Source organism: Grus americana, chromosome 4 (assembly GCF_028858705.1).
Source record: "Grus americana isolate bGruAme1 chromosome 4, bGruAme1.mat, whole genome shotgun sequence".
NCBI lineage: Eukaryota > Metazoa > Chordata > Aves > Gruiformes > Gruidae > Grus > Grus americana.
In genome coordinates, this window is record NC_072855.1 from 70,653,321 (window position 1) to 70,667,471 (window position 14,151).

Sequence of the window (14,151 nt, forward strand, 5' to 3'; positions counted from 1 at the left end):
CGTCCCGTCCCCCCCCCCCCCGCACTTAAATATTGCTGCGTCTCAACAAGCAACCCCAAGATGTGTTCCTTCTCACTTGTAGGTTCAAATGAACGTCAGATGAAAAAAAAAAAAAAAGAAAATCAAGACACTTGCATTACTTTAATTCAGAATTCAGGTAAGGACTATTGTGCCAATGACATTTTATCATCATTATAAGTGTAGATGCTTAGCTGTAAGCCAGCATGGACTTAAGTGATAATATTACATATAACCTGACTGGTAAAGTTGCAAAATAAGGCATAAATTAAAAAAGGGAAAAAAAAGAAAAGAGGTGCTGTGATTCCTATCTGTAGGTATCCTGCTATCTATTAATATAAAGAGTATGTCTCTGAGAAAGACCGATGTGATGAAGTGGAATTACTATTTGGAAAATGATAGAAATTGCATAAAGCAAATTCTGCATATCTAAATGAACTAAACAGTTACGTGGAAGCACACGTCATTTAAGAGTATATATAATGTTTTAGTTTATAAGCAGTGAAATTATTTTTACTATGAATTATTCATTTCCTGTACTCATCCTGTAAAGGGGCAGTGACTTCTTTTACCAACAAAATACTTTTTATTGACACTAAGAACAGCATTTAATTGAACCTATTTCCCCAATTATCGTCAGAAAAGAGTATACACTGGTGTTTTGGAAAAATGTTTTAGGAAGATTTATAAGAGCTGCAAAAAAAGCTGTCCATGAACTAATGGAATTAGATTATCTTTGAATTCTCTCCACCAGAACTTAGAATGGCCACTAATTCCTTTCTTTGCTCTTTTGGTGTTTGCAAAGGGGTTCACTAAAGCCTGAATTGATATAATTATTGGCTTGGATTGTTAGAGATTTAGGCCAGATGGCTATGGGTTTCTAAAGTCCCAGTTGCTTGTGTTAGCTTTTCTAGTTTGCCTATAGGGTTTGGGGATCAGCAATTTGAAAGGGCTGCAAACTTGTAAAACAGTATTATTCATGGGGGCAGAATGTTCATCAGCGTGACCCAGTACTAAATACATTCATTATGGGCATTTCTATTCTGCACAATTTGCCACACGGCGCTGGTTTGTGAAAAAAAAAGAGACAATGGCTTATAAAATGCTTTTGAATGCTTAAAAAGAAGGAGAGTTCACGCTGAGCCTCCTCTGCTTTCTTTTTCTGCAAGAACCTTCTTAGTGACTTTGGCTGAGCTCTGCTGAGAGTAAGTAAATTGGGAAAATCAGAGATTTACTCTTTACATTTTTGGACATGAGGGGGGAATATAAGAGCGAGAAGAGAGCAATAGTGTGATGGTATGATTATGGGCAACACCAATTAAAAAATGGGCAAAGTTAGCAGAGAAACAATGAAACGCATGGCGAGACTGTGGCTAAAATGCTAAACTTAAAAAGCAAGTGCAAAAAAGAGGAAATACGAATCACATCATAGATAGATTTGCAATGAGAAGAACACACCAGCTTCTGTGAGCTGGGTGCAGCCTGAAGCTCACGTAGTGATGCACACCATTTCTGGTGTACGCAAAATACACGACTCAGTCGTAAGATTTTTTTTTTTTTTGTGCAAATGTGTTGCAGTGTAAACGTGAAAACAGTTTTCAGCAATAGCAGAGAGGCAAGGAAACTGTCACTTGCGAACACTTCGTGTATCTCACCGCTTCTTTAAAACACTTGGTGTGTAGAAGGTGTACTGAGCACAAATTGTCACGGGGAAGCATGAAGCTTTTTTTTGGTTTTTTTTTTTTTTTTTTTTTTTTTAACTGGGATGAAAAAGATCTTCTGAAGAACGCCTGCAAGAGCAAAGAAAAAAGCACGGCAGCACACCCAGAGAGCCGACTGCACACACGCACACGCAGAAGAACCACGCTCAGGCGAGTGCAGCTGCGCTGAGGTCAGAAATGCTGCAAGAGGGAGCCAGGGGAAGGACAGGAGTGTGCAAAACGTTACTGACTTGGCAAGGAGGAGGGAGAGATTCCAAGGAATGAAGGGCAGATCTCTCCGTGCTCCACGCAGGGGCAGAGCCGTTGAGGAAAAGCAGGTAATAGGTAAATAAGCAGCCAGAAGACGCTCTTGAGGCACGTTAGAGAGACGTCATCCCCAAGGTCGTTTACTAAGCAAACGCAGTAAAAAGATCCCAGTTAGTTAAACAAGGGAACCTAAAAGTATGTAAATGAGGAGCGCGATCGCATTTTTTCGTGGCAGGAAGGGGAGGAATTAAAATCACAAAAACCCGCTTGAAAGTGCCCTGAAAATGCGGGGCGGCGGGGGTGGGGGGAGAGGAAAGAAGTTGATTTAAAGTTGCCCTTTAGTCATTCGTATGCTGTCCCCCCGCCCCTGCGCGGCGGCCAGCAGGGGCTGGCGGAGGAGCCGCCCCCCCCCTGCCCCCGCCCTCCCGTCCCCCCCTGCCCGCCCTCCCGTCCCCGTCCCCCCCTGCCCGCCCTCCCCCCCGCCCGGCCCGGCGCTGAGGGCTGCGGGGCGGCCGCGCTGTTGCCGGCGGGGCGGCGGGCTGATTGGCTGGACGGGGCTCAGCACATGCCGGGCAAAAAGCTTTGTCTGGGGAGTTGGAGCGAAGTTGCGGAGGATTTTAGGCTGGAGCCGGCGAGGCAGGGCGGTTAGTCTGGCGGGGAGAGGGAAGGGAAGAGGAGCTCTCCGCCGGAGGATCGGCTGCGGATCCCGCTGGCTTCCCGGCCGTCCCTGGATGCTCCCGGCGGGAGAGGAGAGCGCTGCCTTGGCACGTTTCATCCTGGAAGAGGAGCGGGGAGTCAAATGAGAAAGCGTGGATTGCCTACAGATTGTATCTGGATGTCCTGGCACGGTGTGTATAAAAAAAAAAAAAGTTTTGGTGTTTTTTTTTTTTTTTTTTTTCCCTGATTCGGTAAGATATTAATACTTGGCTGACTAGAAAAGGCGTTTTCAAGTTTTAAAGGACCAGATGTGCGCTGGGTTTAAGGTACCGGAGGAAGTCGAAATAATTGCTTTTTAACTTGCTTGGAGAAATGAATTGCAAAAACTTACAAATGCACCGAATCGGCAGTAAAATGCACTTTATATTCATTTTTGCACTGGTGATAATATCTTTCAATAAGGCTGTGCTGGGCAAGAATTTGAAATACAGGATTTATGAGGAGCAGAGAGTTGGATCAGTAATTGCAAGACTATCGGAGGATGTAGCTGATGTTTTATTAAAGATGCCTAACCCTTCCTCGGTTCGTTTTCGAGCCATGCAGAGGGGGAATTCTCCCTTGCTGGTAGTCCGTGAGGATAATGGAGAAATCAGCATAGGAGCTAAAATTGACCGGGAACAACTCTGCCAGAAAAACTTAAACTGCTCCATAGAGTTTGACGTGATCACTCTGCCCACTGAACATCTGCAGCTTTTCCATGTTGAAGTTGAAGTGCTGGATATTAACGACAACTCTCCCCAGTTTTCCAGAGCTCTTATCCCTATCGAAATATCAGAGAGTGCAGCGGTAGGAACCCGGATCCCTTTGGACAGCGCTTTTGATCCGGACGTAGGGGACAACTCACTCCACACTTACTCCCTTTCCGCAAATGATTTTTTTAGTATCGAGGTGAGAACCAGGACTGATGGTGCTAAGTATGCGGAGCTGATCGTGGTTAGAGAGCTGGACCGGGAGTTGAAGTCAAGTTACGAACTCCAGCTCACTGCTTCAGATAAAGGGGTGCCTCAGAGGTCTGGATCGTCCCTCCTGAAAATAAGCATTTCTGATTCCAATGACAACAGCCCTGTTTTCGAGCAACAGTCGTATATAATCCAACTCCTAGAAAATTCACCGATTGGGACTTTGCTGATAGACCTCAATGCCACCGACCCAGATGAGGGCGCTAACGGTAAAGTCGTGTACTCTTTCAGTAGTCATGTGTCTGCCAAAATTACTGAGACTTTTAAGATAGATTCAGAAAAAGGACATCTGACCCTCCTGAAGCAAGTGGACTATGAAGTAACCAAATCCTATGAGATTGATGCTCAGGCTCAAGATTTGGGGCCAAATTCTATTCCGGCTCACTGCAAAATTATCATTAAAATCGTGGATGTGAATGACAACAGACCCGAAATTAACTTAAACCTGATGTCCCCAGAGAAAGAAGAGATAGCTTACATTTCTGAAGGGTCACCCCTGGACACTTTTGTTGCCCTGGTCAGAGTGCAAGACAAGGACTCTGGCGTGAATGGAGAGATAGTTTGCAAGCTCCACGGACATGGCCACTTTAAACTTCAAAAGACTTATGAAAATAACTATTTAATCTTGACTAATGCCACTCTAGATAGGGAAAAGAGATCTGAATACAGCTTGACTGTAATAGCGGAGGACAAGGGAACGCCAAGTCTCTCCACAGTGAAACACTTTACTGTCCAAATCAGCGATGAAAATGACAACCCACCCCGCTTCCAGACAAACAGATACGAAGTTGTGATCTTGGAAAATAACTCTCCGGGAGCGTACATCACATCAGTCACAGCCACGGACCCAGATCTTGGCGACAACGGGCAGGTGACCTACACAATTTTGGAGAGCTATATTTTGGGAAGTTCTATAACCACCTATGTGACCATCGATCCCTCCAATGGGGCCATCTATGCCCTGCGAACCTTTGATCATGAAGAAGTGAATCAAATTGCCTTTATGGTTCAAGCTAGGGACGGAGGGAGTCAGCAGCTTGTTAGTAATACCACGGTTGTGCTAACCATCATTGACGAAAATGACAACGCTCCCGTCATTGTGGGGCCAGCGCTACGCAACAGCACAGCAGAAATCTCAATCCCTAAGGATGCTGGCATTGGCTTTCTTGTCACCAGGATAAGGGCTACAGATAGAGACTCTGGTATGAACTCTGAACTCAGCTGCTCCATAGCAGCTGACAAGGAAAACAGCATCTTTGTGATGGATCCCAAAACTTGTGACATCTCTATCAATGTGAGTGTTGAATCAGTTCCAGCAAAACAGTGGGAGTTTTTTGTGATAGTCCAGGATAAAGGCAGTCCTCAGCTTAGTACTAAAGCACTTCTGAAATGTACCATTTTTGAGTATGTTTATTCATTTTCAAGCACAGAAGCTACTTTGGTAAGCCAGCCCTCCCTGGATGTCTCCATGATAACGATTATATCCTTAGGATCAATATGTGCCGTGTTGTTGGTCATTATGGTCATCTTTGCTACAAGATGTAATCGAGAGAAGAAGGACACCAGGTCCTACAACTGTCGCGTGGCAGAATCGACCTACCAGCACCACCCAAAACGACCCTCAAGACAGATCCACAAAGGGGACATTACATTAGTGCCGACCGTTAATGGCACTTTACCCATCAGATCTCACCACAGAGCTTCTCCGTCATCATCTCCGACCCTGGAAAGGGGACAAATGAGCAGCCGGCAGAGCCACCACAGCCACCAGTCGCTGAACAGCCTGGTGACAATCTCCTCTAACCACGTGCCCGAAAATTTCTCACTGGAACTCACCCATGCTACTCCGGCTGTTGAGGTAAGGTCCATACCTCGTTTTGCACATCCATTCACTCATGCGCTCACTTGGGAGCATGGAGGTACTCTGCATGCGACCTGTGAGAGCAGTCAGTGATTAGATCTATGCCCAGTGAGAACGTGTTACGGATTTCTCTTTAGATGTCACAGCTTTGAAGTTCTACTCCAATATCAACTGAATCCATTACCATGGGGAACAGGATTAAATCTATTATTTATAGAATTATTTCTCGGTTCTTCCCTGTGAGGTTGAAACAACAGACTGTAACAGAGACAGTATTCTGCTCTGGTTTACTGATTTTTCTTTCTTTCCTCATTGCCTTCCCTTCCCCTCTGTGTAGCTCTCTTAAAGAGGGAGTGCCAGAGTATTTATATACAGAAACAGCACAGGACATTCTTTCGTTAATGGGGATGGAGAACTAAAAGGTTAAACACTCAAACTGTTTAAGTACAGCTGTTGTAACAAGGTATGATCAGAGTGTATCTGATACATGCATGCACTATCTCAAGCTTTGAGACTACCCATTTCAGTTTTTACTGCAAATGCTACGTAATGGCTTGAATGAGCTGTGTCCTGGTAACTCTTTCCATGTAGAGCAACGACATTTTGTTTTGAATTAGGATCCTGGAATGGTAAAGGGTTGATTCTAAACAAAACAAAACTACGCTTCTCTTTAATTACTTATTTTACTTGTTAATGAATTAATTATTATGAGTTCAGAGGCTAATGAACAGCAGTGCATTTCCTCATTGTACAAAGTCTTCAGATGTTTCCTGTGGCAGACACAATGCTACAAAATGGTCTGTTGTACTGCATTATGTATGTGCAGGAATTTGGTTTAATTAAGCTTTAAAGGGAAAAAAACACCAGCCACCCAACAAACACACCTGAGAAGCGAATTAGTGGGTTTGCAACTAGGAATCTGAGCTTTCATTTCGAGGAATCAGTCTCTTCACCTTCTCTTTAGCAGGTTTCTCAGCTTCTCTCGATGCTTCACCAGGGCCAGTATCAACCAAGGCCAAGTTTTCGAGGAAACAAGTATTCCAGAAGCTACAGGTGAGGATCTGGACTGGAGGTTCTGCCACATGTGCATGTACATGTATCAGAAAATACAGCCGTGTCTTTTTAATCAAAAAGGGGAATATAACGTACATGAGGTAATTTAATTCCACCATCACCACAATTCTCTTTACAGATATGCCCTACAAGACATGGATAAATTCAGCTTGAAAGACAGTGGCCGAGGTGATAGTGAAGCTGGAGACAGTGATTATGATCTGGGGAGAGAGTCTCCAATTGACAGACTTCTTGGGGAAGGATTCAGTGACCTTTTCCTTACAGATGGGAGAATTCCTGCAGGTAAGAGCACAATGGAAGCTGAACAGTTTATTTACGGTGCTGCCTGGCTGTCACTTTGATAAAGCTACTACTGAGAAAGCAAAAATTCTTTAGCTTTCAAGTCCCATGTTTCCTTCCTTTTTACTCTGCTTCATGATAACTATTGAGCTGAAGCCTTCACATGTCTAGTAAAATGAAACCTCAGATGCAACTGAAAATCTGCCCAGAGCAATGCCTACTTCTTCTATTATTCACATCATCATGAGCTGGCTTCAAATTCACCCCAAAAGCACGATCTGCTCCATGTCCTTAGACTTTTAATGACTGGGTGGATGTTTTTGCAAAGCCAGGCGGTTGTGGTTTGTTAAAAATACACTGAGCTATAATTTGGGAGACACATTTTCCACAGTGGGTTTGATCCATACGATACAAACTTCTATCATTCAGAAGTGGACTGTGAAAGTGGTCTAGGGATATGGATGGAGAAGAAAGAAAAGTGTATTTTTTTTCCCCTCTGAAAAATGAACTTGAGTGGCAAGGAAAGGATCTAAATATGTCCCAGATTTTAAATCTTGCAACCCTAGTTTCTAGAAGAAAGAGCTTAAGAGGTACCATTCAGGGGCTGAGGGCAGACAAGAAAAAAGCTAGAAAAGGGTCAGTGAAAGTAAGATAAACACACACGTACATATTCACGTGTATGAAGTACCACTTTTAAATTTATGCCCAATTATAAGTTGAATAAAAGAGGCTATGGGAAATCACGCTAAGTACAGATACGAGATTTTTGTAATTACTTTAATAATTGTACAGCCACTGCCTGTACCCTAGATCTTGAACTTATTTCAGATCATAGTTGGTGTTCTCTGTGTAGCTGATAGGGTCGGCTAATTTCGGTATGGTTCACTGAACCAAGGGTGTACACTTAAAGAGTTTAGTGAAGTCATTCTGTACATGGGGGCACATTGCTTTGTGGGGTGGTGCAGCATGTATTCCCTCCTAAAGCGACCCCCCCGTATCGCCCAGGGCTGGATGAGGGTTTTCCCTCCGCTGCCATGGAAAACAGCGGTGAGGGGGTTGTACCTGACCTTGGTGCGTTTTACCCTGAGAAATATGCCCTTACGCTAGGCAAGAGTAAACCCCGGAAGTTTAATTTGTTCTTCTTGTACGTTTTAACTTCAAATTTTTCTTCGTAGATTTTGCCCCAGACTAGGTCTCGTATCACCTGCCCAGGCACTCTCTTACCTCCTCAACTTAGTCTTACATACCCAATGTTTCAGAACCAGGCACCTTGAAAAGTTACTGTTTTTTCTGAATCGTTAACCGAAATCTGGAGTCCTGATGCATTTTTTTATCCTCATTTCCCCCAGCTCCTACTACTGATTCCTCTGCCAGCTGGCATGAGGCACGTCTCATTCTCTGCTGTGGTTGGCAAGGAGGCAGGGAGGGATGTGCTGGAGCTCTCAGTTGCCAGGGGAGCTTCAAGCGCGGGGCGTTGGCGCTGGCGTCCAGCCCCGCTGCGGCTGAGGAAGAGCCGTCCCCTTCCCGGTGGGCAGCAGGGGCAGGAGCGGTTACCCTCTTGGCTCGCCGAAACGCCCGTGGCTCCTTTTCAGCTCTTGCAATTCAGTCTCTAAACAGGAAGCCAAAGGGTAGGATTTCCAAAAGTGCCCGGCCTTCGCCCAACGCTAGGCCCATTCAAAGGAAGGAGAGCTCCTGCTGAGTACGGGCAGAACTGGGCCGGGCCAGCACGACAGGCATTTAATCTCACCCAGGTGTCCATTTGCCGCTATGCGTCGTCCTCATCCATCAGATAAGTGTGCTGAACCTGTTCAGACGAGACCTGAATTGGTCTGCAATCCAAACAAATAAAAAGGGAAAAGGAAAACTTCCTGGAGGTTTCCTGTTCTCCATTTTGAAAGGTTTCTGCACTGTCAGTCTGGCCACAGGCGAAAACCTGTGAGAAAGTCCTTTCGGTTTGTCCCTTTAAGGTAGAAACAAAGCAACGGAGCCAGTCCCTTGAAGCTTCAAAAATGACACGATCCGAAAGTTCAATAACTGTCCTTGAAAGACTTGTTTCTTTCTCTCTCATTTCTTAAATCCTCTCCAAGAAGCTTTAAGTTCTGGCCAAAAAAAAAACCCCCCAAAAAAAAGCAAGCTGTTGTACACCTGGGGTTTTTTATTTATTGCTGATTTAAGGGCAGGCTGTGACACCATTGGGTTTCCTCAGAATATCTTTAGATCTTATGTTCAGGAGTGTCAGAATTTATTAGTTTGTACCAAAACCAATCCTGATAACATAAGCAAGGAAACTCACAATAAGATGACCCTCAGTACTAATGAAATGCTAGACCATTGAAAGTCTCCTGTTAATTTAAAGGAGTCGTCTTAATTAGAACAGTAATCCTCACCTTCTGGGGTGAGTTGAGAGCTGGTGCAGGCTCCATGGATCACTTAGATATCTTTCCTCCTTTCTGACTCTTAGGCATTTTCTGTAAAACATCACACACGTGCTTTTCATACACGGGAATAAAGCACTTGAAGGCATTTCAGTCACTCGTATCAAAACTTCAGCCACTGGTATTTTCTAGGATGCTTTTTTTTGCTCGACGCTCACTGGTCAGGGGGCCATTTGCAATAGCTTGTGCGATATCCAGCCTGCAGCCTGAACCTGGATTCTTGAAGAAATTCCTGCTCTCACATGTGAGACACAGAGAAAGTTTATAGTCAGAGGAACGGAAAGGGCATTAGGAAAACAAACAATACAATGGGCTGCGTAAAGCGCGGAGATAAATAACGCTGACAGGATGAGAGTAGGACTTTATCAATCACTGGTACGGCCTAAATTGAAATATTCTGTTCGGTTCTGCTTACACCATAGGAAAAAGATTTTTTGATAAACTGAGTGGATCCAGAGCCAGATGGGAAACGTGATGAGAAAGCAAGGAAAACTTACAGGGCATGACTGCAAACATTTCTTATGTCTTCAATATATATATATAGAGAAAGACAAAGAAACTCTATTCTGTGTGGGCTAATCTAACCATTAATTGACGGAGAATAAGGCAAAAGCTTCTTACGGTCAAAATATGCATAATGCAAAGAGTCTGCCATTTCTGAAAACGCTCTTTTGAAGGATGTGACTCAAAGTCTGGTCAGTGGCCCCTGCAGCGCCGAGGTCTTTTCCAGCAGGGCAGCCTGAGGCTTCATGTCCAACCGTCGGTTCCCTTTGGAGAGGGAAATGTGGCCTCTCTCCTGGCATGTCTCTCTTTGCAGGCCTGTCTGTTAGGGCTTTGCCCGTCTCCGCTTCCAGGGACCTTTCCCTGTCCTCTTCAGTGGAGGAGGTGTTTGTGGAGGACGCTGGCAGCGCTCCTCTGTGGGCCAGTTCAGAGCAGCGTAGCTCCCAGGGCTGCGGTCACTTGCCCCATCCTATTGCTCCTCCCTGAGAGGCACCACTAAAAGCCAGAGGCCGAAAGAGCGGCTTTGTTGTCTTCTGCTGGTCAGCCCTCCTGGCTGGCCTGGATGCCCACCTGGTGGGTCAGAGTCCCCCCCTTGTGCCAACGCCTCAGCCAGCGCGGTCCAGCAACCTGAGCTACAGAGCTGCAAGCACACCTCAGAGTAACTCCGGCATAAACACGGGGTGTGAATTAAGCCCTAGGTAGTCTGATACTGGATTAAATTTAACTGAATTAGATAAAAAGGTAATATGGCAGTGGATCACCTCATATTTAACATCCACCTCACCATCAGTTCAAAAGGAGGTGTGTTAATGAAGAGGGAGATCCCTCTACACATTTTTGTTCTTACTTCTTTAATTCCTCTGTGGATATGCTTCTCTGATTGCATGTGGAAGCCTTAGACTAAAACTGAAGACTTTAGACTTGACTAAAAGTTAAGTAAATACTTGGAGGTAGAAACACCTTCGTTTTGTGGGGTTTTTTTTAAATGAAACAGCACTATACAAAGGGAGCGAATGGCTGTAAGTCACAAGGGCTAGTTTTCCACCTGGGATTTACATGTTCATCTTCAACCCTAGTTAAGAGGTCGCATTACTGTCTTACATGTTCTGCATTTATCGTTCTCATTTTTTGAGACCGTTCGGAAATGGCAGGGCGTTTTGATCCAAGACCATTTGCCGCCTTCCCTGCACACAGAAAGAGAACCCAAACCCCAGATTTGAACGTCTTTGGAGAAGTTCCGTGCTTGTGTTGGCCCCTGCCAATGTAAGTGATACGTGCAACGGGAGGGGGATGCTCACCCTCCTCTTTTCTCTCTTGCAGCGATGCGGCTGTGCACGGAGGAGTGCAGGGTTCTTGGGCACTCCGACCAGTGCTGGATGCCGCCGTTGCCCTCTCCGTCCTCCGATTACAGAAGCAACATGTTCATCCCTGGAGAGGAGTTCCAGTCGCCCCAGCAGCAGCTGCAGCAGCAGCAGCAGCAGCAGCAGGGCCTCGAGGAAGATCCACAGCCCGCTGACGCCAGCGAGAAGAAGAAGAGCTTTTCGACGTTTGGTAAGGACTGCCAGAGCGAGGAGGAGTCGGGGGACACCTGCACCTCCTCTCTCCTCTCTGAGATGAGCAGTGTCTTCCAGCGCCTGCTGCCTCCCTCGCTAGATGCCTACACGGAGTGCAATGAGATGGATCGCTCCAACTCGTTGGAGCGCAGGAAGGGACATTTGCCAGCCAAGACTGTGAATTACCCACAGGGGGTGGCAGCCTGGGCAGCCAGCACGCATTTCCAAAATCCTGCCAACAACGGGCCCAGCCTGGGGACTCACTCGAGCGCGCAGCCTTCCTCTAAATGGCTGCCAGCCATGGAGGAGATCCCAGAGAATTACGAAGAAGATGATTTTGACAACGTGCTCAACCACCTCAGTGATGGTAAACACGAACTCATGGATGCCAGTGAGCTGGTGGCAGAAATCAACAAGCTGCTGCAAGATGTCCGGCAGAACTAATTGTTTCAAAAGCCTATTTTTCCATATTTATGGAAAACCGGAAGGGGAAAAAAAAAAAAAGAACAAAAAACAGACTGAGAAGAACTGGCATTGCCAACTAGTTGCATTTATCATAAATGTGTCTGTGTATGTTGAATATTAAAATACTGTATTTTCATATGTACACAATGCAAGTGTGATTATCTTTATCTGTATTTTAAAAATACATTTGTACCTTATATTTATGTGTAATTTAACAAATAAATTTTATTTTTGTACACCCACAGCAAGCATGTTTTCCTAAGTGTATATAGATGGTACCACCCTTGTCAAACTTCCAGCATTCTTGCCACACTGGCATGTTAAAAAAAAAAGCAAAAAAAAAAGAGCAGGGATATTGCTTTCCCTTATTATTTCTTTTAAGGCACAAATGTTACAAATTCAAACCACTGAAAAGTTATGCAAACATTAGTTTCAATAAATGATCCAACACCTTGTTGCAATGTTTCATTCTTATAATAAAGAGTTGTCAACTCCCATGAAGCCTAAAATGTCCTTTTTATTTTGACGCTTTTGGTCTCTAGAGTCATTTTCCCATTTCATTAATGGATTATTGCAGGCTCAGGTCTTCCTCTGTTTTGCAAGTAAGTGTTTTCTCAAGTGAATGAATCATGGAATTCAGTGATGGGACTTCCAATGTTCTCTCTGCAAAAAAAGGTGAAATAGTTCTGCTGTTATTACGCTGCAAAGGCAGTTGAAGTGAGCGGTGTATACTTGAAAGATAGCAATAAAATCAGCTTTTCTGACCTCAAGCTGAATTTATGTAAATAAAAAATTGCAATTGACTGCTTTATCCTTGTAAATGATGCCAAAATAAAAGGAATGCTGCATCTCCCAGGAAAGCAGCTGATATAGCTATACGTTACCTCTGTTGTAAGTATATCTATCTTGTATTTGCAAAGCAGTACAGAGATACTTGGACTTCCGAGAAGAGAGCTATCCTGCAGTGACCGCGGCTCCTGCTGAATCCCATCCGTCCATAGTGGGGCTTCTCCCGGTACTGAAGCTAGCTCAGTGGAAGCTGAGTAATTTATACCACGGTGCCGTCACCACTGAGCGGGCAACGTAACTAATATTTCTCATATTGGTCCTGTTGTTCCATTATATTTGATCCTGTTAGTTCCCTTTTTTCGAAAACTAATTTTTGGTTAGCCTGTCATGCACAGGGAGATTTTTGTAAGAGTAAAAAACCTGATTTTATAGGTGAGAAACATGGGTGGATTCTAGACTCCTGCTGCTCATTTCAGGGGTGTGTTAAATTACTAAGAGACAGCCAGAAAAACTGGTATTTTGGGCTTTCATTCAGAGCTGCAGATGCATAGTTTTCATAGGGTATATTTTTTACCAGAAGTATGAAAAACTGTTGAAATAATCCAAGTGAACCTGGGCATAAAAAATGGCACATACCTTTATTCTGGAGAATTGCACTTGTAAAGTACCCTATAGAATATTTTTTATTTGTAGATACAGAAAAATCCTGTTTAATGTTACCTAAAAAAGCCAGAATTTTGTTGTGTGCATAAGCTTTATTTATTTGATCTGTGCGTAAGGAAACTTTAATCTCATTATTGGTTTCACAGTGCTGTAGATGTGACATTTGTAGATGCGTAGACATTTGTTGACACTTGAATAATGGAGAGATCCTCAACTTGTTTACGCTTCAGGAGTTCATGAGTATAGCTATGCTGGTTAGAAATACCGGGACCTCAGATTTCTAACTAGGTATCCGTATTGGCAGATGAACCTATCAAAGCGTCATTTTGTCAATATGACTGACACGTTTAAGGGAACTGGCTCATCAGCATTGGTAGAAGAAGAGTCTCTAACAGTGGAGGCTCTGCTTCCATTTTGGAGAGTTGTTATAGCACCTTTGAATGCCAACAAGACCTCAGTCTCATTGAGCTAATGTCTCTTACTGAAAGGAAGAAGTCACAGCATCTCATTTATGAAATATTTGAAAACCTCTTCCCTGTTTTTCCCCTTTCCTTCCCACTAATAAGCCTTAATGGCCCCAACCAGCCTCACCTGGGTCCCACCCCCCCTCACCCCAAGGGCTCAGGAGCTCATTTAAGCTCAGCCTGGGGGATTCAGCTGTTGTATGAGTGTTGGTTCCTATGCTTGCTTCCTGGATGGACCTGGGAATTTATAGCAGTGTTCCAACCCCATATCCAGCTGCTGCTGCCACGAGGAGTCCTTGGATAGACCCTCATCCTGCTTTGTCAGCTCGCTGTGTTGTGGGGCTGTCGATGGGTCCCATGACCAGCACCTGGCTCAGCCTGCTGCGTTCAGGTACTGTAGGATGGT

The 14,151-nt window shown here is 44.5% G+C and overlaps 1 protein-coding gene across 2 annotated transcripts; it reads left to right on the plus strand.

Moving 5' to 3' along the window:
* The first annotated feature begins 2,451 nt into the window (after positions 1–2,451).
* PCDH18 (protocadherin 18) lies at positions 2,452–12,534 on the plus strand. 2 transcript variants are annotated; one of them, XM_054825087.1, is made up of 4 exons: positions 2,452–5,519; positions 6,487–6,575; positions 6,715–6,878; positions 11,132–12,534. In XM_054825087.1, exons 1-4 carry the CDS (start codon positions 3,015–3,017, stop codon positions 11,806–11,808), a joined length of 3,435 nt encoding a protein of 1,144 aa, XP_054681062.1. In that variant the 5' UTR covers positions 2,452–3,014; the 3' UTR covers positions 11,809–12,534. The 2 variants fall into 2 exon arrangements, with proteins under 2 accessions (XP_054681062.1, XP_054681063.1); XM_054825088.1 differs by having other exon boundaries at positions 6,490–6,575; positions 11,132–12,533.
* The last annotated feature ends 1,617 nt before the right edge of the window (positions 12,535–14,151 follow it).